The sequence below is a fragment of the Larus michahellis genome, chromosome 13, assembly GCF_964199755.1.
Source record: "Larus michahellis chromosome 13, bLarMic1.1, whole genome shotgun sequence".
NCBI lineage: Eukaryota > Metazoa > Chordata > Aves > Charadriiformes > Laridae > Larus > Larus michahellis.
Window position 1 is genome coordinate 10649608 of NC_133908.1, and position 25378 is coordinate 10674985.

At 42.1% G+C, this 25378-nt stretch overlaps 1 protein-coding gene across 1 annotated transcript in view; it reads right to left on the reverse strand.

Annotated features, from left to right (window-relative positions):
- The window catches only part of TMEM132B (transmembrane protein 132B), a 261053-nt gene that overhangs the window by 174129 nt on the left and 61546 nt on the right, over positions 1–25378 (reverse strand). The window contains exon 2 of the mRNA XM_074606166.1: positions 17010–17889. Coding sequence (XP_074462267.1) covers positions 17010–17889 — 880 coding nt within the window. The remainder of the gene's footprint in view (positions 1–17009; positions 17890–25378) is intronic.

Below are 25378 nucleotides of genomic sequence, written 5' to 3' on the forward strand. Positions count from 1 at the left end.
GGAGACTCACATGGACAGCAGTGCCACTTCCCAAACTGGCTACTCCCTTCAGTTTTCTGGCCAAATCCATTAATCAGGCCTGATCTGGGGAGTTGGAATGTGCGTGTACTATAAAATCCCCTTACGGGGCACTCTTTTCCACTGAAATGAACCTTTGCCAAGCTCCCCCATGGCACACCAGCCACAGAAAGCAGACAGCAAAAGCTAATGGGGCCCCACACGAGTCCATTTGCCACACATATGCTATGTATACCTTCAGGAGCAGGTCCTCCCTTCCTCATGTGACTGAAGGGAAGGGACAGCTTCCTGTGCTGCACGCACAAGTAGAATTGCTTTCAAATGCCTTTGCGCTGCAGTGTTGCACTTCTGTCCATTCTCCTCCCTGGCAGACTCAGCAGCCTTCTCAGAGAAAATTTCTTTTCTCTGTTTGCTTCCTCCCAGCAGTCACATCAAACAGATGTGTATTTACCTGGCTTGGAAACTTCTGGTTTTATCCTCCAAGTGAAGAACTGAAGTAGTTAGCGTGCATACATTTCTGAATGGTCTTCAGTGAGAAAATTCAATGTTCCTATTCCAGGGAATAAAATAATTACTTGCTTTTCAAACATCCTGTTTTTCAAGCTGATAAAAGCTGCTGTTACAAGTGATAGACAATTTCTAGACCAAAACAGACCTCCCAGTTTTCAGCTACACTGTGCAGTGGTTTCGAACATTGTTTGCACCACCGTTTCCCTCGCTTATCTGCCACGGATGACAACATCTCCAGCGCAGTCCGTAGCCAACTCCAGCTCCACCAGCAAAGAGAAGCCACGGGTTTGGGGTGTAACACTGTACTTCTCTTCCTTCTCCCACTGCAAGCAAAGCCAGTGCGCCTGACTCCCATTTTTCTCAAGCAGCAGAACCACCAGCTTCAACGCAGCTGCATCCTATTAATGCTGATATATGTGAGACCTTTTAAAAGGCCTGGGGAAGACATATTTCACTTTGTTGAGATAAATTTAGACACCAGAAAGTATAAAGATGAGGGAATCCAATAAACTATCATTTATATTTCTTCTTCATTTGAATAGAGTTCACCAATATATAGCGCTACGGTTTTATCCTCCTGCCAAAGTCTGCAAATTCAGTTTGTCTAGGTGTTCGGTCATGCGAGGACAAAATCGATGCACACCGTCCCTTCTCCCACATTGAATGTGTATTCTGGAAGGGGAATCTTCCCAGAATATAGCATTATCACTCCAAAAACACTCCAAGTTTTTGAATCTAAGTTCATGTGACATATACCCAAGACGCATGAAATTTAGCAACAGCAACTGGAAATGTTGCATTCTTTTCTGCAGAGCGCTGACTGCCTCCTGCCAGCAGACAGTCTTTACTGAACTCAATGAAAATGATACGAACCTGTGTCAGGCTCCAACATCACAGAAAAAGAATGAGCCATCACAGCAAACGAGGAATATGTCATTTTCTCCATCTTTTCTTGGATGGTGAAATAGAAGCACAAGTAAAGCAAGCAAATCACTCAAGGCCACACCAAGAATAGCACCAAAATCCCCAAACCGTAGGACATACTACATACCCGTAGTAACAAAAATATATCTGTCATTGCACGTCACGCAAGCTCATTCAAACTAAAAATTTATCACTTGCTTCGGACTCTAGCCAGGTGACGGCAAATATATCATGGAGCTGTCACCAATCTGCTAATCTTGGCTGTGAAGTGTAGGAATACAAGAAGCTTAAAAACACACTGGTCCTTCAGAAACCATAAATTTTGCTGGCTTTTTCTCACATACCACTGGATAATAGGTCTACTCCAGCTATTTCACTCACACCTCCTGCAGTTAAACGGCTTAATTTTGCATGTCTATTTAGAGAATGACAATCAGACATATGAGGTAGCAGAAATCACCCATGAGTATACAGATAAAGAGACAAAGACCCTCTCTGGCTCCTTGAATTAGAAGAGTTACTGGTGGCAGAGTTAACTTCAAAGTCTGTGCAGAAATCCCAGGACACACACAACTGGATTTTCAGAGCCTCCCCAGACACAGCTGGAATAACATGTGTGTCCATCTGGAAACTTGGTCTGTTGTGCTCTTTTGAGCGGAGAAGAAAGCAAAGAGAAGTGAACAATGACTTTTCGTCCTCCATCCAAAAACAAACTGTGTGTCTAGGCTTGCACCTTTTGAGACAGAGTGCAAAAGGATGGCATAGTCCCAAGCAGTGACTTCGGTTTCTCCTAGCACACATATTTAGACAAAAATTTAAACCAGGGTGGGGGGAGGATCTTTGATTATAAACACAGTAGAAGTTTCAAAGGATATTCCCCCACAAATAAGGGCTTGTTCATGACATTTCACAGTAGGCACGTTTTTGGGAGACTATAAATAAAAAGTAAACCTTGTTGTTCAGGTTGTGGTGCTTTATGGTCAGCAAGCTCACTGAGGACTACATTAGCCTGCTGAGCCTAAACACCACTTTCCCTACAGGTGTGTGACACGGTCCAGCTGTAGAAGGCAGCTTAACTCACTGTTATTTGTGCAAATTCAAGTCTTTAAATGAATTTCTCTTACGCCAAATGGCTTGGTGTACCTGCCATTCTTCATTTCCTACTCCGGCCACAAACTTCAATTTTCTCTCCATAGCACTTAAAAAGCCCATAATTACAACTAATTATTGATCACTGAGGGATTACTAGTTGACAAATCCAATTTTCATGCTGTTATCAAGCATGACTGCCTCTGGACCACAGAGGATAAAAGGTACCTGCGCTGTCCTAGAAACCTGCAGGTCTATAAGCTGAGTAGGACCAGCGTTGTCACCGTCACCATTATTAAACCCATCAGACTGCAGTGGCACCCAAAGGCCAATGTGTTTAGGGACCTATTATGTAAGATGCTGTAAAATCTACACAAAGTGACAGTCCTCACCCCAAAGAGTTTTGCAAGCCTAAAAAAAGCCAAGCTTTTTGCCTTTTACATCTGTAAACGTATTCAATTTGGCTGTGTTTATACCACTTTTGCATTCCATTTCTGCAAATATTCTCCCAAGCAAGCTAGCTGGCAGCAATGTTCAGAGAAACAGCTCATTTCAGGGAAAAGCGCCACTCAATTTTCCTCAAAGCAAATTCTAAATGTGCATGCTTTGGTGCACCTGCTGATCTCAACAAAACGGATCAACGGAGGAAAGGAGAGCACTGTGCAACCCCAGTGCCCTGGGAAAGCAGCGCGCACCCAGCTCATTAATGTTCTTCGTTAGCTGCAGCAGCCTAGTTACCCAGAAGTGAGGAGTCTGCTGCCACATGGTCTGCGTGCGGTACAATCGAGGCACTGTGCAAAGAGGGTATTTACGAAAAAAATTAAAAAAAAATCTGAAAGAAAAATACATGGAGCTGCTCAAACATCGCCGAATGGAGTAAAAAGCAACATTTTCATAACAACTCACACGATGAATTTTTTCCCAGTTGTATTTCAATGGAGTTATTCACATAATTCAAGTAGACAAATCCCAGTGTGAAAGTATCTGTGCTCTTTTAGCCCAGTGGTAGCCCTTCCAGCATGACTTAACAACAAAAGACCAAAAAGGTCCACTCCTGTAGTACACACAAATCGGTTTATTATTAAAGCTCATCCAGTACCATTATTTTCTGACAGAAAATGTGTTTTTAACAAAATTGAAATTTCTGTGAAGAACATTTTTCTTGCAAATGTTTTAACTTTTCTTTTGGAAAAAAACACATTTTTGTTTCACATCTGTTTAAGATACATTTCTCTTTCCATTCTGTTCCAAAGGAAGCACCACAATTTAGAAAATGCTGCACTAAATCTCCCTGGCTCCTAAAATAAAAAGCTGAGAATAAGCCTCACATAAAGAAAGATTGCAAGTGCCTTACTAAGGACTTTATTCATTAAAAAAGCCTCAACTCTATTCTGCTTCTTGTCTATGGAAGTGAAATATGATTTTATTAAATGAAGCCCTTAATATGTTTGCTAAGACTCTGTCAGGCTGAACATTAACTACATTGCCATTGTTTTTCAAGTCCAAAAAGAAAGTTGCTCTGCGAAGAGACAAGCTCACTTACAGATTCTTAACCTACAGACCAGCAGAGAAGTTCACTTTGTTAAGCGCGTTTGCAACGCACACAGAAGGGGCATAGTGCATTCATAAAAAAAAAAAAAAATGCACAGCTTTCAAAAATCATTTAAGGAAGGGATGGAAAGAAAAAAAAAGAGAAAAAAAATAATTTTATGTGCATTTCAATTTCGGGTAGCAAGACTGCATACACGAGCACACTGCCATCATCTACTGCCCGCGTGCACCCTAGGATGTGTGGAGGACACCCCAGCAGAGACCTGCTCCTCCTCAGTAAGAAATAATACCTGGGGGAACCTTCTGGCCTGCCAGGACTCCAGCCCTTCGCAGAGGGCTTGCAACATTGGGTGAACAAGTTGCTAAAGCTCCCTCCATAGAGGCATTTTTGAGGTGATGGGTTGAGTCCACACAGCGGGGTCACAGCCGGTGAAGTAGCTTCCCATTCCAGCCGGGGCCCAAAATTATTCCCCTCTCGACCTGGTGCTGACTTTTGCCTGGGTTTTCTGCTTCAGACACGAGCCAGACACAAGTCCACTCTGCCCTCTCCTGGCCTGCGCACAGATCCGAGCCTGTGCAGCTGTCCCGAATCTCCCCTGTGCGGAGGCCAGGGATGGAGTGGATACACGTAGGCTGGGAAAAGCCCGGATCTCCCGAGGGACAGCTGGAGGAGCAGAGCCCTAGGGAAGATGGACTGGGCATCACCGTTTGGGGGGGGCAGTACAGGATGCACACACGGGATAGCACGTCCCTGCCCACCAAACTCACCACCCTTGTGCTGGGGACTCTTTTTGCCATCCCAAATACATTTGCCCTGGTAAGAAAGCTAAAAGGAAGGGCAGGAACATCCCCTTGGCCCCACAGTCCTCACTCAAAAATAACAGTTTGGGGATAGAAGGGGCATTGCCTTCCATCCTTTTGGAAAGCATCTCGCATTTGAGGTCTATCACTGGAACGTGAGCAATAAAAATAGTAACTTGTAAAATGAAAGCAATGACAGACGTCTGTTTCTTGTAAAAACACCGTGAGATGTTACAGATAAAATAACGTTACATAAGTAGGCTAAGCATTAGAACTATTATCATCAACAACAGCATGGGGGACACAGCAGTTTAGCAGAGGAAATGAAAAATAGCGAATGTGATTTAAGAGGCAGAGAGACTCTGCACTGGCAAGTTGTAATTACTGAAGCTGAAACCCAGCCAGGATCCTGGTTGACTGCCTCTGGGCTTGTGAAATGCAACCCAGAATCTTTAAACGACCAAATAATTGGGAGCTGGGTTTCATGTCGCCAACGAGACACCATCATCAACACAGCCACACCAGGACAGCCATCCGGCACTAACACAGAGAAGGATCAACCACAAACACCAGCCTCCATGGTACTCATGATTTCAAACATCTACAACCAACCATTGACCTGAACCAGATCTGCTTTGCCTGGTCATTCTTCTTTCCAAGTTGGTACAGCTGCAGGTTTCTTTCAGCCATTCTTCAAATTCAGCATCCTGTAAGCATCTAATGTCTAGTCAAAGGACATCATTCATCCATTTTATGGTTCCCAGAATGCAAAGATATCTACCCAATTTCCTAAGAAACATTAATATTAAAGTATGGCTTTCTCATCCCAAATCACGCAAGCTGAACAAAGTTCTCCTGACGTTTTATGACAAGGTGATTAATAATACCGAGAAGAAGAATGAAAAGATACCAGATTATAAACTATTGTAAATCTTTCAGTCATCCCAGGAATAATGAATGTAGATTTCTTAGGAGAGCAGTACAGATTTAAAAAGAATCATTTTAGTTTTCTTGTCAATCAAGATGCTATTTATATAATAGCAGAAACAGACAATGAACTCACTTAATCTTAAAACGAGGATGTAGCAAGTTCAAGACAAGGGTTACAGGCAGTCCTTTAACATTTTTTCTTTAAAAAAAAAAAAAAGGAATTGAAAAGCCATTCTAAGCTAGAATTTCCAAAATTCTTGATGAATCTTGATCTTGATGATCTTTCCCTCTCCAAGCAAGAGCCAGTGCGACGAGAAGTTCAGTGTTCAAGTCACCCAAACGTAGTTGGACTTAGAAAGCCTGAGGTGACGAGACCTACTTTTCTTCAAATACTTAATTAAAAAAGTTTAAGAGTATGGTCAAGAGTGTTGTTTAAGAGTATGGTCTGCACATCCACCGGACCAAAATGCCCGAAACTACCTTGGCATGTGTTATAGAGTCAAGCAAAAAGCAAATGCAAACTCTTCACAAGTTGTTCTAGAAATGCTGTTAAGTCTTCAACCCCCACCCCGAGACAAGGGTTATGGCCTTGTTCTTCTTCTGGCTGCATGGGGGAACTCCGTGCTCTCTGACCCCTTGAGGCAGGCTGTCCTAGACGTTACCTCAATGCAATAATTAATAAATAATAATACTAAATTTGAGCTCATGCAACTCGTACAGGCTAAATGTTCCAAAGAAAAATGAATAATGCATACAGAAGAGATTCATTTGGGGAAAAAAAACCTAACTTCAGTTTGAAATAAAGCCCTGGTTGCCTTGGCAAAGAGGATTTAATTGCTGTAATCACTACATCTCACATAAGGTCACTGTTTGAAGGAGTCCACAGTACTGCTATTCATTCTGTATCTACTCCATAACAAATAAAGGACTACTAGTCCCAAGAGCATCAGTGAAATACTTCTGAAAAGGTTTAAATTATTTTTAAAGGGTTATTAGTTTTGGCAAATGAGTCAAAAGTCATCTTAGCTGAAGAGTATACGTACTTATGACACATTATGGACATAACAGCAGGAAATGCCATAATTAAGACTATACTACTAGTGTTACTGTTTGTGATTAAAAACAGTACCCAAAACATGACCATTCCCTATCCATCTGTGTCCTACCCACCCACCCACCAAGGGTTACTACTGCCCCTAACAAATTTCACAGTAATTATCAGGAACACGAAGCCAGAACACTGGCATGCACACGTGCCTTCCACACAACCAAATTCAAATAGTTTTACTGGCGCAAATCCTAAGCAACTCTACGGAAGTCAATTAAATCACCCCTCTTTTCTGTGTAAGAGAGAGAAGACTCTGGCCAGGCAAATTAAATTAGAGATGGGCCAGAGCCAAATTCCCAGATCCAAAACAACCCAAAACTCACAATGCATTTGGATCCTGGTCCAGATTCTCACAGTCTGCTACAGCTTCTCGCTCACCCTCTGCCACCTCCCAGGACGGGACAAACTTTTCAGACTGCCCCCAAGTATCACTTGGTGCATTTTATCACCGTCTTTCATCAGGGATCTGCATCAAAGAGCTCATACGTGTGTTTCCTGTGGCCACTTGGCACATTTCTTGCCCAGACCCTCATTAACTTGAGCAGATGCTTAGAAAGCCCATGAACAAGGCACCATCTATCCCACACTTCTGCTTCTCTTCCTTTCTCACTTGTTGTCTTCTAGGACCAGCGCAATTAGAGGTGGTGATTCAGTGAAAATACATTTGAGGACTCCTTCAGTAATACCACAAAAGCTTGGGCCACACAGTGAGAAAAAAAGCAACCAAGAAAGTTCACTTGGCAGGAAAATTTTAAGAAGGATGTAGCAGGGAGTAGAAGTTATATGTTGGTCCCAGTGAGGAACAAAAGCATGGTAGGAGCAGCGGGAGACCTGCTGGAGCCATGCCTGATGGCTCAGAGTGATATGGGTGGAAAATTTGCCCCACAAACACAGGGACGCTTCAATACGGCCCTCCCCGTGGGGCCTTCTTCATTGGGGTACCCCTGGAAATACTGCTGCTCTGACCAATATCTCCTCTGCTGGGAAGATCCACAGTAGCTCTGCAGGGATCCTAAGGAGAACGTATTTTAGAGACTTTTTCCTCTCCTGTAGTCGTATATAACTGTCAATACAGGATGAATCACTGCTCCACCCAGGGCACTGACACCCAGCACTGCTCAGGGCAAGGGGCTTTTCAGAGGCAGACTGAAAGCTGGGGGGAAAATGACAGATGAACCCAGCCATGCAGGAGCAGCTCCCTGGGCTCTGGGAAGCTCAAGAAGAGCTGCCATTGCCATACCCCTGTGTGAAGTAACACTGGCCCCACTGCGGGGGTGTCTTCTCCAGCACTGCCTGCACGAAGCATCACCTTCCTCATGCTGCCCTGCTCCCACTGCCCATGCAGCATTGGAGGACTTGCAGCCAAACGGTGCAAGAATTGAAATAGCTTTAACTGTAAGCACCATTTGCTGTGCCTCAGGATGGCAGACTCATTTGTCACTGTTTTCTTCTCCTGCAGCTCTTTTGATTCATCTGGGATCCAATAACTTTGTTAATATGATTTCTTTCATACCCTGGCCGAGTACAGCATCCGAGGCACACATGACAGCTATCTGAAGCATTAAAAGCCTCACACAAAACACACGTCCCTGCTCTGCTTCATCCAAAACCAAATTTTCTTACAAGTCCTTTATTGACATAAATTGCATGGGGTGCAGGAGGAGCACCCAACATAAGATACGTTGACAATTTTCTTGCAATATTCTGTCTCCTGGTTGTTCTGAAAGTCCTCCCTCCACAAAGTTGTCAGCTAACCATCACATTGGTCTTCTTGTATCAGACCGTGCAAAAACTTATGGGTAAAGACGAGGATGAAAGCAACTCTCTGTTGCATCAGCAGGAATATGAAGAAATTGAGATCAATGCGCTCACTCAAAGCAATGCTTCATCAGCTTCATGGGACAGTAATCTGTTTTTTACCAAGACAAAATGCACAGCCCAAAACATTTATCTCAGGAAGAAAGTAAATTTCAAAGTAGACACATTTTTATACTTTTCTTTTAATAGTATTCATTAAACACTAGAAGTAACTGCATCAAGGACCGAATCACTGTTGTGTCTGACTTGTTTAAACAAGACCCTGATTAACTGCACTGCCAGCTAATGAAGAGCAGTACAAGAAGCTGATCAATGCCATCATTGTCTGGCAGCACAAAGCAGGGACCACTTAGCATATTGTCCAAAACAAAGACCTTCTCCCAAGCTCCCTGCCAAGGACTTGCTCACTAGGACACACAGTTCGCAAAATGCCACAGTGTATCCCTGAACCTGAAATGATCAAAGACAGGAACCTTTTCTGACCTGTGTTCCCAACTCGAGTACAAGGTAAAAAAGGGAAAAAAAAAAAAAAAAAAAAGGACAAAGAAAATGTTTATCTTGCAGCTGTCTTCCTTAAATTACTCTTTGTGACACTGTATTTAAATATTTTTGTCACCTGAAGGCAACTTTGTGTTCATTTAACGGAGGTAACTGAACTCAGAGCCAGGTGCTCACAGGCAAAACTCAACTCCTAATTCTGTCTTCGGCTTTCCCTGCAAGGTAATAACTACAGACAGGGTAGCCCCCAGCAAAAGAAGGATTTGGAGAATGGCGGTGGCAATGCCCTGTGCAGACTGGGATGCCCTTCGGCATCACCTTTGATGCAGCTCCTCATCAAAGAGGCATCACCACCAGCGGACCTTCACATTCCATACAGGGAGTCTGAGCAGATGCAACAAACCAAGGGTGTCCTTTTAGTGGTGGTCTCCTCCAAAATCCACTTGCTTCCTTCCCAGGCATGCTCTGCATCACAAGCATTTTAACCACAGCTTATACCCTGCTTTCAGCACAACTGTGCCGTGCCACATCTGCTGACAGTGCTCTGCAGATCCGCACCCGGCCCCGAAGCAAGCAGTGACTTGTGCAGGAGCTGGCTGGAGTTAATTAGCAGGAGCTGTCATGTCAAAGCTTTTGGAGACGGGCATCAGCCTAGGAACAAGCTTGTAGAACCCAAACCATTTAAAAATGTAAAATCTCTTTCCATTACCGTCAACAAGGCTGAGTTTGTGTCAAGTCACATGGCATATTGGCACCTTCCAAATCCACGGGAAACGCTTTTCACATCATCTCTGTTTGCAGCGTATAGCAGTGTCTGCTAACATGCTAGCAGACAAGAGGTTGTCAGGGCTCCTATTATAAACCTTATTTGTCACACACGTGCAAAACGATCTGATGTGTCAAACAAGATGCACTGCCACCAGTTACACACAGCACTGCTTACCCACTTGCAGTTCAGTGCTGCAGAGATGAGATGCCTGCTCGCACACCAACTGACTTAAAACTAACATAAATCTCTTTTTTTCCACTTTATAGTTTTGAATGTGAGATACAGCAAATTAATTTACATAACATTTTCACATCCCTTAGTGCTCATAGATGCAGATGGGCAGCTGAATGAGATAGAAGTGCTGCTGGCAGGACTCAAATAGAAGCAAAAGTGGGGTTTCAAGGCAAATCAAACACCTTTTCCAACGGAAAGTGGGTTCTTGTTTCATTCCAGCTATATTCAGTGTCCCCCCACCATAAAGATGAAATATTCCCAAACTGTCAAAATTAAAAAGAACTTGCAGTAAAGCTATTCCCCTCCTCAGTAAAAAACACCCTGGTGAAATACACCCAGAGGCTAAGTATTTTTAATTAACCTAATTCTGTATTTTTGTCAGCCCCTCCTCTCCAACTCTTACAAACATTCCCCACTCCCATGGGAGACAGAAGCATCCCTAAGCCAGCACTGCCGAGGGCAAAGGAAAGGGCAGACAGTGGGGACACTTGCCACAGTCACCCAAACTCAGCACCACAGCCTCTCATCACTGTCTCATCCTCCTTTACCTTAACAACACCTTAATAACACAGTAACGAGTAGCTGTGTTTCTGGACAAAGCAGCACGTTCAGGACCCCTTTTGCAGGGTGAGAGAAGCCACCGTCAGAAAATGTCACGATAAAAAAAAAAGTGTTTTATCACCACGACGCTGCAATCCCATTTCGAAGTGCTTCAAAGCCAATATCCAACAACTAACAAGAGCTTCTCGCTGTTGCGTGGGGCTGCTACTCTGCCTGGTTTATTCCTATGAAGAGTGATCGCAGACATCTGATTATTGTAGCAGATAGTTGACCTTTATCTAAAATTCCATTAAAAAGCTTTATTGACTGTAGTCTTGCGGGGTCTTTCAGGATTCACTGGGTCATTTATTCACTGTCGGATATCCATCGGTTTTTAAGCTTTTAGGACTGCTCGAGCCCTAGGAAGAAGCTATTCTTTTTTGTCATTTTTAACAGTTTTTAAGACTGTATGAGAGGGTGCTTTCTTTTCTTCTCCCTCTCCAGTGTGGCTAGGGCAGAGAAGGTTATCTTAAAGCACATGAAAAGGAGAGAAAACCTGGCGCTGTGGTACGACTACTGCCAGGGCAGGTTGGCTCATGCACATGGGTGCAGCACAGCCATGCACTGCCTGCAGGTACCCAGGGAGGTACAGGAGGATGCATTTTTCACTTCAGTCAACACAGATTCAGGTCTAACTACTTCATAGAACATCCTTCTGAAATTTGTAACTCCATACCACCATGCCAGGCTTTCATCAGCTGAAGCCACTTTTTCTGGGCCACGTGCCTGTCTCAAATAGAAATGAGAAAAATAAAAGAATGGTTCAACCCTTTCTGAAAGAGAATTTTTAGAAATGGCTTATCCAAGCTAAAAAAAATTCTGGTGACAGCTCCCCCAGGCTTTGCAGGAGTGTCCTGAAAGGATGTTACTCCCTTTCCCATTCAGTGACAAAAAGAAAAGAAAACAGTGGGAGGAACACAATGTAGGCATCGAATGAAGCATGAGATCTGGAAAATAAATAGTGTGGATTTGTCTTTGAGGAATATGTTATAATGCATATATACATGAGGACCGAGTTAAGGTTGCAAAGACATCTTTGGTGTTTCCAGACTTTGCAATGCTTGATATTTTTTATTACTGTTACATATTACTATTTCATATTTTACATTTAGTTTGATGTACATTCAAAGAAAAGAGAGAAATAACAAATTTAAACATTCACTCTGGGTTTATTAAAATGTTTGGGTAAAAAACAAATATTCCCAAATTGCCACTAATGCTTTAATTCTGTAATTATTTCTGAATCTGAACTAGCATTTCTGATTAATTTCAGAAGTATATTTTTCCCTTTCTCAACACTTTCACTTCTGCTGAATTTTCATCCTAAAATGATGCTTCAGTTAATCATTTATTTCTCTAGCCAGTAATAATCCTACCCTGCTTCCCCATTCCTACTAGCTTGGTTACAAGCGATGAAGGCCACATGGAGCCTCCTCTTCACACGCAGCCAGCTGCATTCCCCACAGTCTGTATTCTCTCATTTTCTATGCATTTCCAGATCTGAAACCTTCTGTTTTCTTTCCCTTGTTTGCTCTTGGCATCTATTGGCAGGAGACATCCTCTTTATGATCTTTTTCTGGCCTTCTAGACGACTGCTCAGACTTCTACAGATCTTTCATTATTAACGCAGAAGCCTTGTAAGTCAGTTTTAATGGCCTGTGCAATTTTTATTCCTTAGCAGGAGACATAACCTCCTCCATATGGATATATGTTTATTAATATAAATCCTTAATATCATTTTTCCTAGTGAGAATAATCAGTAAAAGCCAACCAGCGTGTATTACACCTTGTACTGGTTCATCCAAAAATCAAAAAGTAATCTTTGCCCTGCAATATGTGGAGCATGGCAGGGAGAAGCAGATAATCCTTTTCCCTGAGGTTGCCTAGACACCGAACGACAGCAAGGTTTCTTTGCACAGTCCCACCATTCCCCTCCAGACAGAGGACCGCATCCCGACCGCAGCCGCTTTCATTTCTCTGGAGTGGGATTCATTACCTGGTTTCAGCCCTTTACTATTATTCCTGGAATATCTCCAATCTCCGTTTCTATTCTGATCGGGGATAAAAGAAGGGTGAGTCGTTCGTGTTAGGGACGTGTAACGAATGCCGACAAACCCACTTTTTGTCTGCGACTCGACAAAATGCTATTAGTTCTCAGCCTTCATTACCAGCACATCCTCACTCACTGTTTAAATGGGAAGACTTGGTAAACGGGACAAAACTCTGCCATTTATTTATAACAAGAGTGTCCTGGTTTCTTTCCTATAACCAAGGGGCAATTGTCCATTCATTCCATTAAGCGCTTTCCTGCTGTACAAAATGACTCCCATTTTTCTTTTAAATACACCCTTTGAGTCCCAAGATAGTGTTAAATAATAACATACACCACAAAAGAAATGCAAGCTATTCCCAGTGCTATTGGATGAGATTTCCATTGCTTCCTTCCAGTTAAGCAAGAATTGTTTTCTCCTGCCTCTCCTCCTTTATAACTCTTCCATGTATATCAGGAGACTTCTTCAGTTTAGTAAATAGCACAAAAGTTGGCATTACCTGTTCTTTTCTCATGATTTCCATCTTTCCTCATTTACTGTGTTTCATCTAAGTTTATCAGTAAAGAAGGTAACAGATACTCCTGTGCATCAAAGACAAAAGATGCCTGAAAATTTGTGACATTGCTGTGTGTATTAGTCCTGCTGGAATCTCAAAGCTGTGCATCATTTTTCCCATTCTTCAAACTAGGTAGCTCATAAAAAGGTTCAATCATGGCAACATAGCCCATCTCACCTATCTTTATGGTTAAACTATGTTTAGTGGCAACCCACATAACATAATAAGCAAAATTTATGTTCACAGATGGTAAATTTTACAGAACAGACCAGACCAGCAAGGCCAAAAATTAATCTCCAGTGTCATAAGAACTTCATTGCACACATGTATAGATCATCTGTCAACGAAGCGAGCAATATGACTGTCAGGCACAGCAAAAGCATTAAATGCATGCTTAGCCTCCAAGTTCTGCCCCTTGACCTATCTGGGTCCTTGAGTTACAACAAGCTATGCTGGCAGGATTGCAGTATGAAAAGAAACAAATTCCTGGGACCACAGCACAACTAGACTTCCAACTCAATTTTAAATTCTAGTTATTGAATGAAAACAAAGAACGAAGACTTAGCTTGAGCAGAGGAAAACAGTTTGGACTGATGAAAGGGACTGGAAGTGATAGCTGGAGCTTCACATGCAACCTGCAGCATCACCCTGCAAGTGACATTACTGGACAGACGGGGTTTAACAAGTACCTTTCAACACAGCACACTGATGAATCAAGAAACTGTTTCCAATTGCTTTTCGGTTTGAAAGCTTGTTTAAGAATCCCAAATTTTACCAAAATGACGAAGAATCTGCTGTCATATGAGAACTGAAGTCAGTTCTGCTAGAACAAAATCCAAGATAAAATAAAATACTACACAACACAGCATGAAATAGTAAAGAGGCGCATAAAATTGAGCATATCTGTTCTTTTGCATACTGTCAGAGCTCAAGGTCGGCATCAAATGCTGTGTTGATAATGACTTGATTTTGATCTATTGTCTCATATGAGCCAAACCGCAGTTCACCCCACTACACTTATAACAGATATGATTAAAAACAATCAGTTATATTAGGCAAAAATATATTTCCCAAGGCAAACATTCACTTCAATGTATTTTTCTCTGGCTATAACACACAGAAATTCTATGTATATAAAAACCTTCTGGGTTTTTATGGGCATTAGCATTGAGCTGAAAAACAGGGAAAGCCTGTGAGGGAAACTGCATAAATTAGATGCAGGCACTATAGTCATTGTATTTCCCTCAGCATAATTCCCTGCCTACTGTGTAAACTTCAGCTGAATAATCTCTCCATGGGCTCCCCATATGTCATTCAAAACAATCATAGCAACAGTTGCTGATGCTCTCCATCCTGGAGGATGGCTGAACCATCAGCAGAATTGCATTTTGCCTCTTACTTTCAGCATTCAACTGAAGGTTAAATAAAAATACTCGCAGTTTCTCTGATGAAAAGCACAATGCAAGCAAAGGTAAATAAAAGACCAGACAGGCTAGACTACATAGAGCCGATAGTGAATTTTCCAAGGAAATATTTCTGGGCACGTAAAACATGCTGATTTATTGTAACAGAAACGTCTCCTGGAGATGGACTGATTCCGCACACTTTTCAAAGACGGAAATCCCCATGGAAACCTGACTGCCTTCCCAGCAGCTGGGAAGCAGCGAGATGCACGCTCTGTGTGCCAGGAGAGCACCGCGAAGTGACTCCTACCTAACAGCTGGAGACATGCAAGTCATGGGGGCCTGTGGGAGAAGATGAGGTCTCGGTGGTAGCCAGGTTCTTGTGGCTCATCCTGGGGCTCCCCAGTTTGGAGGCTTTTGACTCCTTCAATTTGAGCTTCCTTGAAACTCCAGGTTAGTTACTATGCTCAGCACTTCCAGAAACTATTTTGCTTTTGAAAGAGAGCATTTCAAAACCACCTCTGCAACAAGTTTTTGGTGCTTTCCTGGCCAGCAGAAATACCACAACTCTACCCTCGGTCTGTTTGTTACAAGGTGAATGTTATTTTAGAAATTTCAATGGAAAGAAAACATCTTCATCTTAGGTTGTTTCCTAGGGAATTTTATCTGTGGTGTGGCAAAGAGAACAAAAAACTGAGAATTAAGAGCTGATGTTGAATCCTTGCAGAGCTTTAGGCAAATTCCATCATCTCTTTGCTATAGCACTGAGGATCAAAACCCAACTGCTGAAATCTGACTGCTCCACGAGGCTGGCCCATCTGCTGACAGTGGATGCTGTGCAAAACTGTATTTAATGAAGAAAAACCAGTAAAGCCAGGTAAAGGCCAGAATACATTTGGTTTATAGGAAGACCCTTCCTGACCCAAACGCTTTACAGTCTGGTTAAACCCTATGATATTTCTGACACATTTCCCCCCAACACTCTGAGTAGATGGAAGTGCTTGGGATATTGTGAACCATTTCTTTCCCTCTGCCTGTGCACTACGCTACTTGTCCTGATTCACACAGCAATCTGTAAGTTTATTAATATGCATGTGCTATTTCACAAACATTCAATGATTTGAAAGTGCTGCATAAGGTTTGCTGTCTGTTTTCTCAACATCTGTCCCCAAAGTACACTTCTGTCATGTTCTGCTCCCATCGTTCTCGGATCAAAAAGTTAGAAGTAAGGCACGAATCTGTTTTGAGGTTTACTAGTGCAGGCTGCAACTCCTTCTTTCCCAAGCGTCTCACATTCTCACAGCTTATGACACTTTCCAATTACCTTTTGGCCCTTTTATTCCCCCAGTCTGGCTCACATTTCTCTCTGAATTTGGTCTCTATGCAGCTCTGAACCCACAGTCTGACAGCTAAGGACATAACAAATATGCAGCACTAACCCTCGGGGTGGTTAGAAATGCCTGAATTCTCCTATTACAGGCAGATTCACAAGTAAAGGTCACCAGAAAGTCTCAAAACTTAAAACAAAAATGGGCCATGCAACAAGCAGTCAAAAGCTTGAGGAAGCAGGATGGGCTGTCTTACAGAAAAACTGAAGACAACTTGCAAAGTTTGGATCCAAATCCTGGCTCTGCCAAAGACTTCCTACGCAAGCTGAGGCACGTCTCATTTTCTCACCTCTCAGCTCCCCTCTGTACAGTGCAACAAAATAGTTCCTCACCACATATGACCTGTGCAAGATGTATCCCATGTACTTTGCAAAGATGATACAAAAGTTGATAAAAAGAGAGGAAGCTTCACCAAAGAAATGGAAAACCCTCCTGTCTAGCAAAACGGTTTGCAGCAGTTACCCTGGCTGACCTACAGAGGCATAATTTAAGAGGCAGAATTACAACTAGAAGCAAATAGAATTAAAACAAAAAAATAATCATACAAACATTTATAGCTCATATTTTAAAATAAATTCCCGTGTTCTAAAAAGCATCATCCACAGAGATAATTCAAGAGTATTTCTAGTTTTCCCCGCTTGGAGAGGAAATGCTTAAGTTCTCTCAGGAAAACACTGAATGTAACCAAAGAAATTACACTGACATCAATTTGTCCCTATTTGTAGACTGTTTAGCATACAGCACTTTAAAAATTCACTTACCTTAATACAAACTGGTCTGCTAGGGAGTCATCAGCCAGGGAAATATGAAAGGTCACAACATCACCTTCTCTGACCGGGTTGAGTGGTAAGCGAATAACGACATTTTCATCTAGCCTCAGTGAAGACTGTTTTAATTTGTCTTGATTTGGGTAAACAATGATGCTACCAATCCTCTCCATAGCTGACAAAGCCTGGTGTTCATTATCTTGACCTGTATGGATATTGTTTTCCCATTTTGCATCCTCTGGAGAACATTCCCCATCTGCTGTATAAATCTTATAGAAGAGCTCCACAGTAATCCCTTCCAGGGAGGCTGTTTCCTCTGAAACCAGGGGTGGAGGGGAGCTGAACCAGCTAGGAGATAATTCCAGCTCCGCAACACATAATCCTAGATGACCTGTCAATCTACAGCTGGCCACAACTTCTCTAGACTCCAGGAAAGCAAACATCTTCACACAAGGCAACCTCTCCGCAGAATTATAGTCATCCCAGTCCTTCCCAGCAATATAGAACAAGGTTTGTATTTTAGGTTTGTTGGAATAGATTGAGCTGTCGATTATGTGAGATTTTAATTTCCAATTAAAAGTGAATTTGTTTGTGAAACCAAAAGATGCAGAAGTCAGCATGAGGTCCAAGGGAACAGCCTGTTCAACAGAAAAGGGTCCATATGTGGCATTTAGGACAGGTGGCAGTTTGGCTTTGTATATAAAGAATGAATCCACCCTAGACTGCAAACTGGAGTTCCTCATGATATCCTGGTTGGCTTCTTTGAGGAAGAAGAAAATATCAGCGTTGCAGATGTGATAGCTTGCGGGGAGATATGTTGGCAGGTTTGAAAATCTCTGTATGCTGTCCATGATCCCTCCTCGGCTCTCCACCACTGTAGGCCAAAGATAAAAGAAAACAGAAAGACAACTCTAATGTTTGCTTAGCATGTCCCTCAGTTTTTCTCAAAAGCAAAGTATTGCCAGAGATCAATACTGTTAGCCACAATTACGAAACAATCTGACACAGGTACCATGGAATAACACTGTTGACTCAAAGCTCATACACTGAAAACATCTCATTGCATCAGCTGTACAGTTCCCTTTCCACCTTCCCCAATCTAATATCTACTTGAAAGCCATTCAAGTACTGGATAAAACCAGGAGGAGATTGATTGGCCAGATCCCAGTCTAAGTTCCAAAACTTTTTACTGGTTGGTTATTGTTCTTTTATCGCCAGATCAGACTTACAACTTTTCCTCATCCACATTTCAATATAAGTAAGAAACTGGCATACTGAATATTAGCAGGCAGTAAACCAGAACATTTTCTTTAGTCTAACATCGTTATCACAAAATGCGATGGGCGCTGCAAATCTGCATCACTCCCAATCCACTTTTGCCAGGTCAGCAGGTTGGAAGCAGGTGGCAAACTGATAAAAGCTTTGTATTCTGGAAACCAAAACTTTTCACACAAAAAATATGGCGTTCGACAGACGTCTCAGTGGGATGGATTTATAGGCAAGAGTGAACTTGAGAGAAGGAGAGAAATCCTTTACATGCAGAAGGTTCGCAGATGCTTAGAAGGATTTTTTGGTTTAATTCCAGAGGAGAATGAAACACATTTGGAAACCACAAAAGTTTCTCTACAACACAATGGTCAATCCTCCAGCCAGCACTGAACAATTTTTCCCAGGCAAGAAAAGATTCCAGAGGGAGGGAGGGATCAAAAAGACGTCTTTGGTTTGGGCTGATCTCTAATTAATAGTGAGATATATTCAATCTGGGCTGCGATTCTAGCAGAAAGAAATGGTGGGTCTTTCAAACTAACAATTCATACGTTCCAACAAAAAGCCAGTGAATGCAAGCTCATGGGACCGCCACAGAAGAAATAAACAGAAACCAAATGAATTAAAATGAAGCAGTTCCATAATGCGCAGAGATAACAAAGGAACAATGACAGATCCTAAGGTCAAAGCTCTCGTTGTCTCTCACTGAAGCTTAGCAGTGATTTTACTGTTTGTCAGGACTGGGGAGAGCAGATACACAACGCGACAACCACACAAACAATTACACCTCTTACATGCAAGATGACTCAGATACTTGCAGCCACAATTTAGCACAGATAAAAGCTCTAATATTTAAGCTATTTTTTCAGGTTGTGTATTTTTAAAGCCTACACTTATCGAAGACAGATTCTAGGGCAAATCTCATACATTTGACTTTGCTCCACTCTTGTTCTCAGTTGAAATTCCGCTCATTTATTTTCGATGGCTTAATATTATCTACGCGTGTTTAAATGCTTCTCAGTTCATCACAATACTTATACCTTTACTTTCGCTCTATATTTAATTGCGTCAAGGTTTTTCTTCATCCATTGGAATATTCTTTGTGGGAATGAGTAAACAGGCAAAAATATATAAAAGCACAAAAAATTCCTCAGCAAGAACCACTATCAACAGCCTCTTCACTCACTGCTCCACACGGGGATCAAATCAGGGTTTCCTCTTAGGTCCACAAGCAAATGCAATTGCAGAGCAGCTGCCATGCAATTGCCCCACTTGGGCGTCCTCTCATTTCTTATGCCATGCATAAACATTTCAGCCCATCTCTCATAACGCACCAGCGCAGCCAACACCTTCCCTCAGCTGCACGCAGGCATGGACCTGGGCACCCAGCTGAAATGCAGAAATCCAGATGATGAGAAACTTTCTCCTCCCTTGCCAATGTGAGCACTGACCTGGGCCAGCTTGCTACGGTATCATAGCTCACATAGGGGACACCCAATTTTCTAGTGGAGAAAACTGACTTTGGCCCTTCCCTTCCATATCTCTTTTCATTCCAATGTGAACAATGTTTAGCTGGCACACTCCCTGCAGCACGCAGAAACTGGAGATCCCAGTTCTCTATGGGAAGCCATAGGCTGTGAGTAGTAATAAGCAGTTCTGGAAGAAGACAGATGTCGTCTCCCCAGGCAAGAGGCTAACCAAGCTACAAGCAACGTAAGAGGCAGGAGGCACAGGTGAGACAGACACCCCAGAAAGCAGTAGGTGCTGTGCAGCAGAGATGGACGCCGCTGCCCATTAGCACTGGGCACAGGAGGCTGCACAAGACAAGGAACCCACAGCAACCTACAACAGGGATGGAGGCAAAGAGCAGAGGCTGGTGACCACCGTTTAGCAGGGGTCAGGCAATCTGTGGGAGCCCCAATGCTTTTATTCCACCACTGAATAACAAAGCGCTTGGGAAACACGCTGCAGGTCAAACCTCATCTGCTCTTAGGGGGAGGAGAAGGGAGAAAGGAGAAATCAATGCCAATTCTAGAACCAAAGTCACCAAAGGATGTTTTAGCAGCTCCATTACTGCTCTGCTATTTATAGAGCACCTTGACATGGTATGGCTTGCCACGCCGTTGTGCAATCGCACAACTCAGTCTCTGAAAGTGAACTTTGCTCCTGTGAAAGCGGAGGCAGCGAGGGGAGGAAGGGTGTTGTTCCTTCACTGAGAAGTCAAATGCAGACAAGTACCTTCTGGATTAATTGTAGATAAATTGAACTACTTTTGAGAAGTTGCGTTTATCATAAAAATTGTGCAGCCGTACAGATAAGCAAAAGACACACAGAAGCAAGAGTATCCTCTGATTTCTGGGAGAAGAGCTAAAATTTACCTTCTCCCAAGATAAACCAGATAGCAGAGGAGATTTAAACTGACATAGTTCCTGAGCCTAAACAGGAAACAAAACTGAGGCAAGGCTTAAATGTATTTGTGTTTACATTATAGGACTTTCCTCCCCTCCTCACCCCCATCCTTTATGCAGATATTTTATCTCTCTCAAACAGTGATTTACGGGAAGTTTAAAAGGTATTTTTTTGCCTTTCCTCCTTTTCATTACAGCGGCAACATTCAGTGCCTCTTCTCAGAACTAGTACGAGGACTAGGATATCAGCCTGCTGTAACTCAAACAAAATGAGACACAAATTTTGTCTGAAAGCTTATATGGGAAGCCATAAACACCAGTAGACAGGGCTGGGCTTCGTCCTAGAACCAGCCTGCAACAAAATATGATATCTGAATTTAGCAGCACTTTATGATGCTGTAGAAACATCTAAAAAGAAATACTTCATACGATGGCAGGCCAACAACCCCGCCTTTTTAATTCAGCACGTCAGCACCACAGCATCAATCTTCTTACAGTAACAATCAAAAATAGGACACATTTCCAGATTTTTGGTGTGCAACAAAGTGACTAATAAATCACCTGTTCCTTTAATAAGCACTCCAGCAAGACCAAAAGATGGCAGAACATTAGATCAGAAGGTGGGCTAGTCCTAATTATGTAACAAAAGAGAGCAAGAGTTGAAGAAAAGTAAATGGAGGCCAAAATGAGCATCCCCAGAGCCCAGTGCAATCTCAAAGGCTGAATATAGTCTGTTTCTCGGACTACTGTGGCACTGGGGGAATTGAGGGGAGACGTATGGAAATAACATGTTGCTGGACATGACTTGAGATATTTAACTTGAATTTCTAAAATAACTTTTACCTTGTAACAGTTTTTCAGTAGTTGCTTTGCCCCTTTTAAAATCCTTTTTTGGACTAGCCAAATACCAAGACCCCTAAAGCAACAGGTCAACTCGTAAAATCTCATCACTCCCATTTTATGCCAAAACCTCTCTCCAGAGTTGGGCAATAGCCTCATAGCCCAGTCCATCCTGCAAAATCTGAGTGCGCAGATGGAAAGGGAACACCCTTCTGATGTTTTTGAAGATCTGAGAGAGAGGAAGCCACCATGCATATAACCAATCATGCAATGCTTGCATTAGGGAGATGCCTCTTCCTGGTCCTTACTCTGACCAGCTCGGACCTCAAACGAAGCATACTTTCTGTTGTCTTGATAGTTTTTTATTTAACCATAAAATTATCCATCGCTTTTTTAAATCTCATGTGACCCTGATCTGATGCCACAAATAGCAGCACAGGACTATGGCACGTGCAAAGCCATAGCTGTGGGTCACACTGTGCAATAAAAATCTGCCTTTAATGTAACTCAAGATTTCATGAAGGTACGTTTCTTAGATTTCATACATTTTAATAAGAAGTAAAACAAGTATCCCACTAGAACGTAGTGGTGGCAGTGACAGGTCGGCATTAAAAACTAATGCATCTATGTTAAGCTGTAGTAAGAGAAAAGTCTTTAAAATTCATCATTTTGTAACTAAAAAGGAAAATAACTCCTGTTGGAGCATAAATCCAAATTTCACATCTAAATCTTCCCTCTACTTTAGCTAACTACTTAACAGAAGCCAAGTCTTCCATAAGCCCTCAGTAATTCTAAAGTTGAAGGTACAAGGAACAAGAAGCATTTAAAACTGCCACTTTTTCAATATTCTTTTTCTCTGAAAACAAACAAGAAAGCCAATCCTACACCTGTGGAAAAACTGTGAAAATGTTAAAAATTCATCTTTCCTGCAGCATCATCAGAATTGCAGCATGAGATCATACAGACACTCCTCTTTGTAAAAGAGGAATAATTTCAAGTAATGTGGTGCCAGTAAGTACTATGATGTTATCCATGACTCATACAGAGGCAATCAATGGCTTGTCTGTATGGGAGAAAAATCACCAGCCCTTCCCACCAGCCCTCACTAAAGACCATAAAGACCAAACTACACATGTACATTATTCCACTATAAAAATGGCTCTATTCATAATAATTATTTTGCTCTGGTAATGCGGGCATTATCCTTGAATAAAAACACACTGTATCCCAGAATAGGGTGTCTACACAAGGAAAACTATTCTGGAACTAATAAATTATAGGAGAATAATTAATTCTGGACCAGCTGTGTAGGCCACTTTTGCTCATACATGCAAGGGGTAAGACCTGATGCTCTTTAGGGATCCCAGCCGTGAGAGGTTATGCAAGGTGATTTGGCCTGGCTGCAGCTGGGGAAACTCTGACTCTTAATCCTGGCAGCAGGAAAACGAGGAGGATGATTACAGTGTGAAAATCTACTATAAATTTAGGCTTCATTTGAGCACTCTGAGTAGGATAAGTTTGGACTGTGTGAGGATTTAAGGAGCCTAGATGAAAACCCGCCTCGTGCTTTCCCTGACTCATTCAAAATTTAATAAAATAACTATGAAAGGAGGATGTCACTGTTTACTTCCCACATTCAGAGTCCATCCTGTGACTCATCTCCTCAGTTTTACATTAGGGAGGAAAAGGAAGAGAAGAAACCCTCGACAGTCCCACTGAGGAGCAACTTCTATCACCTACCATTCAAAAACAAGCCTTACTCCTTTAGTACTTGAGGTATACAGTGAACCACACTGGCACAGAAAAAAAACCCATAACAACAAACAGTCTTCTCAACCATAGCAGAATAATTTGAAGATACAAATGACACTGCAAGAAAGAGCTAAGAAGAGTTCCCAATACTTTTTTAACATTAAAGTCAGCCCAGAATCCGTCAATATATAAAAAATTGTAGCATGAGAAAAGATGACAGGATCCCTTTAAGCTTTTCTCATTCTCTCTTATTCTTATCCTAGTTTGATGTAAGGATAGAACTTGATGTAGGACTCACAACCAGTTTACAGTCCTTATGTTCAATCTTGATTACACATTTGTGGACACAGAGTTTCACTTTGCAAAACATTGCTAGTCGGGCAGCTTGTCTTGAAAGACAAGAAAAAGGATGCAATTTAAAAAGAAGAAGTCTATTTAATCCAAACATCTAAAACTGAAGAGAGGTTAATTAACTTTTCTAGGCTTGGGACAATGTCTCACGTACTTATCTTCAAATGCCTCAGTCAAACTTCTGTTACCCAAGCTTCACTGCAGCTACTCATTCTGGCCACCCTCCATGAAGTCAGCCCATCTCATTTTAGATAGGGATCGAAGCCCAGCACACACTCCAGCCTCCCCTTTCAGTAAATCACAGAGAAGGGTATCTCAGAATGCTTTCATCCTCTCCTAGACACTTACATCTTAGGGGTGATAAATCACCCTTGGGAGGAGCCTATTTCTATCCATTTGTTCGATTGCTAAAGGTGGCCCGTGCAGACCTGCATGCTGGAGGTTTAGACATCTATGGGCAAAGGGGTCCTGGGCCATCAGCTCTGATGGGTAACTCTTCCCTAAAGCTTCTCTTCCCACACCACATGCCTATGTTTGCCCATCAGTCTGCTTCCAAAAAGCTTGAAAGGAACATCTCAGACCTCATAAATCTTTTGTCTACTAAAATACATTTTTCAGTGTGAAATTGAACCAGGCATATGAATGAAACCCCTGATCAGGCCGCAAGTTCAGTAATAAATTGTAGTATTGTGTTCCAAAGCAAGTCAAGTGCTTTGCCTGCTTACCTGCTAAAAAATTAAGTTGGATGTGGAAGTTTCTGAGCTGGTACTTACTACAGTTTTTAGTTTGCATACATTTTGCACAGTCACCCATACTGAAAGACATACATACAGCAAGGCCACCTACAGATAGTAATAAAACCGTACTGTCTGAAAGGCTGCCTATAAATCTTATTAAAGTAATCCCTTCCCTGAACCCAGATTATTACATTCACCTTTATGGTAGAATAAAAATTAATTTTCTCAGCTATAATAAGTGTATGATAAGAAGGCATCATTTGGGACTAAATAAAGATTATAATTAACTCCGACTGAATAAATCTAAGTTTAGCTTGGACTAGCAATTTGTTTTCATACATTTTTCTCTACGACTGAGTGAATAGGTATGGCAGGATTAGCATCCCATGCCAGTTCCAGCACTGCTGGCACAGAAAGGAGTGAGGCAGAGTGTAATCCAATACCCAAAAGGCCTGAAGATTAATTTGGAGTTCTCTATCAGCAGAAGTCTGGAAAACTGGAGAAAAACAAAAAGGCTCAAAACTACCATTACTCCAGCAAGGAAAGCACGTGACCTGTTGGACTCCAGGGAGAATACTGCTCGCTGCACTCCCTAAATCAGCGATATGCAAAAACAGAACCCCTGCCATGGGCTGCTGAAAGCGTTTTTAGGGGAAGCATCCTCTGTGCTTGCCTGATCTTACTCTTTCCTACTGAGTATCTGCTTTTAGGTACTATCAGAAATGGGCTGCTGGGCCAGATGGATCTGTGCTCTGACCTGGTACGGCCATTCTTAATTTGCACTCCCTTGTCTGCGACACCTCAGAGGAGATCCCTACAGCAATTGCAAAATAAGAACACACAACATCATGCAAGCACGTGCAAGCACAGAAACAAAATGGGGTAAAGTAAATGCATCAAATATGCAAAGTTTGCCCTGATTTTTTTATTTAGTTGAAAATAAGAACCTTTATAGCAGCACTATATCCAGCAGATTAGAGAATATTTTTTTCTGAGAAAAATGAGGCTC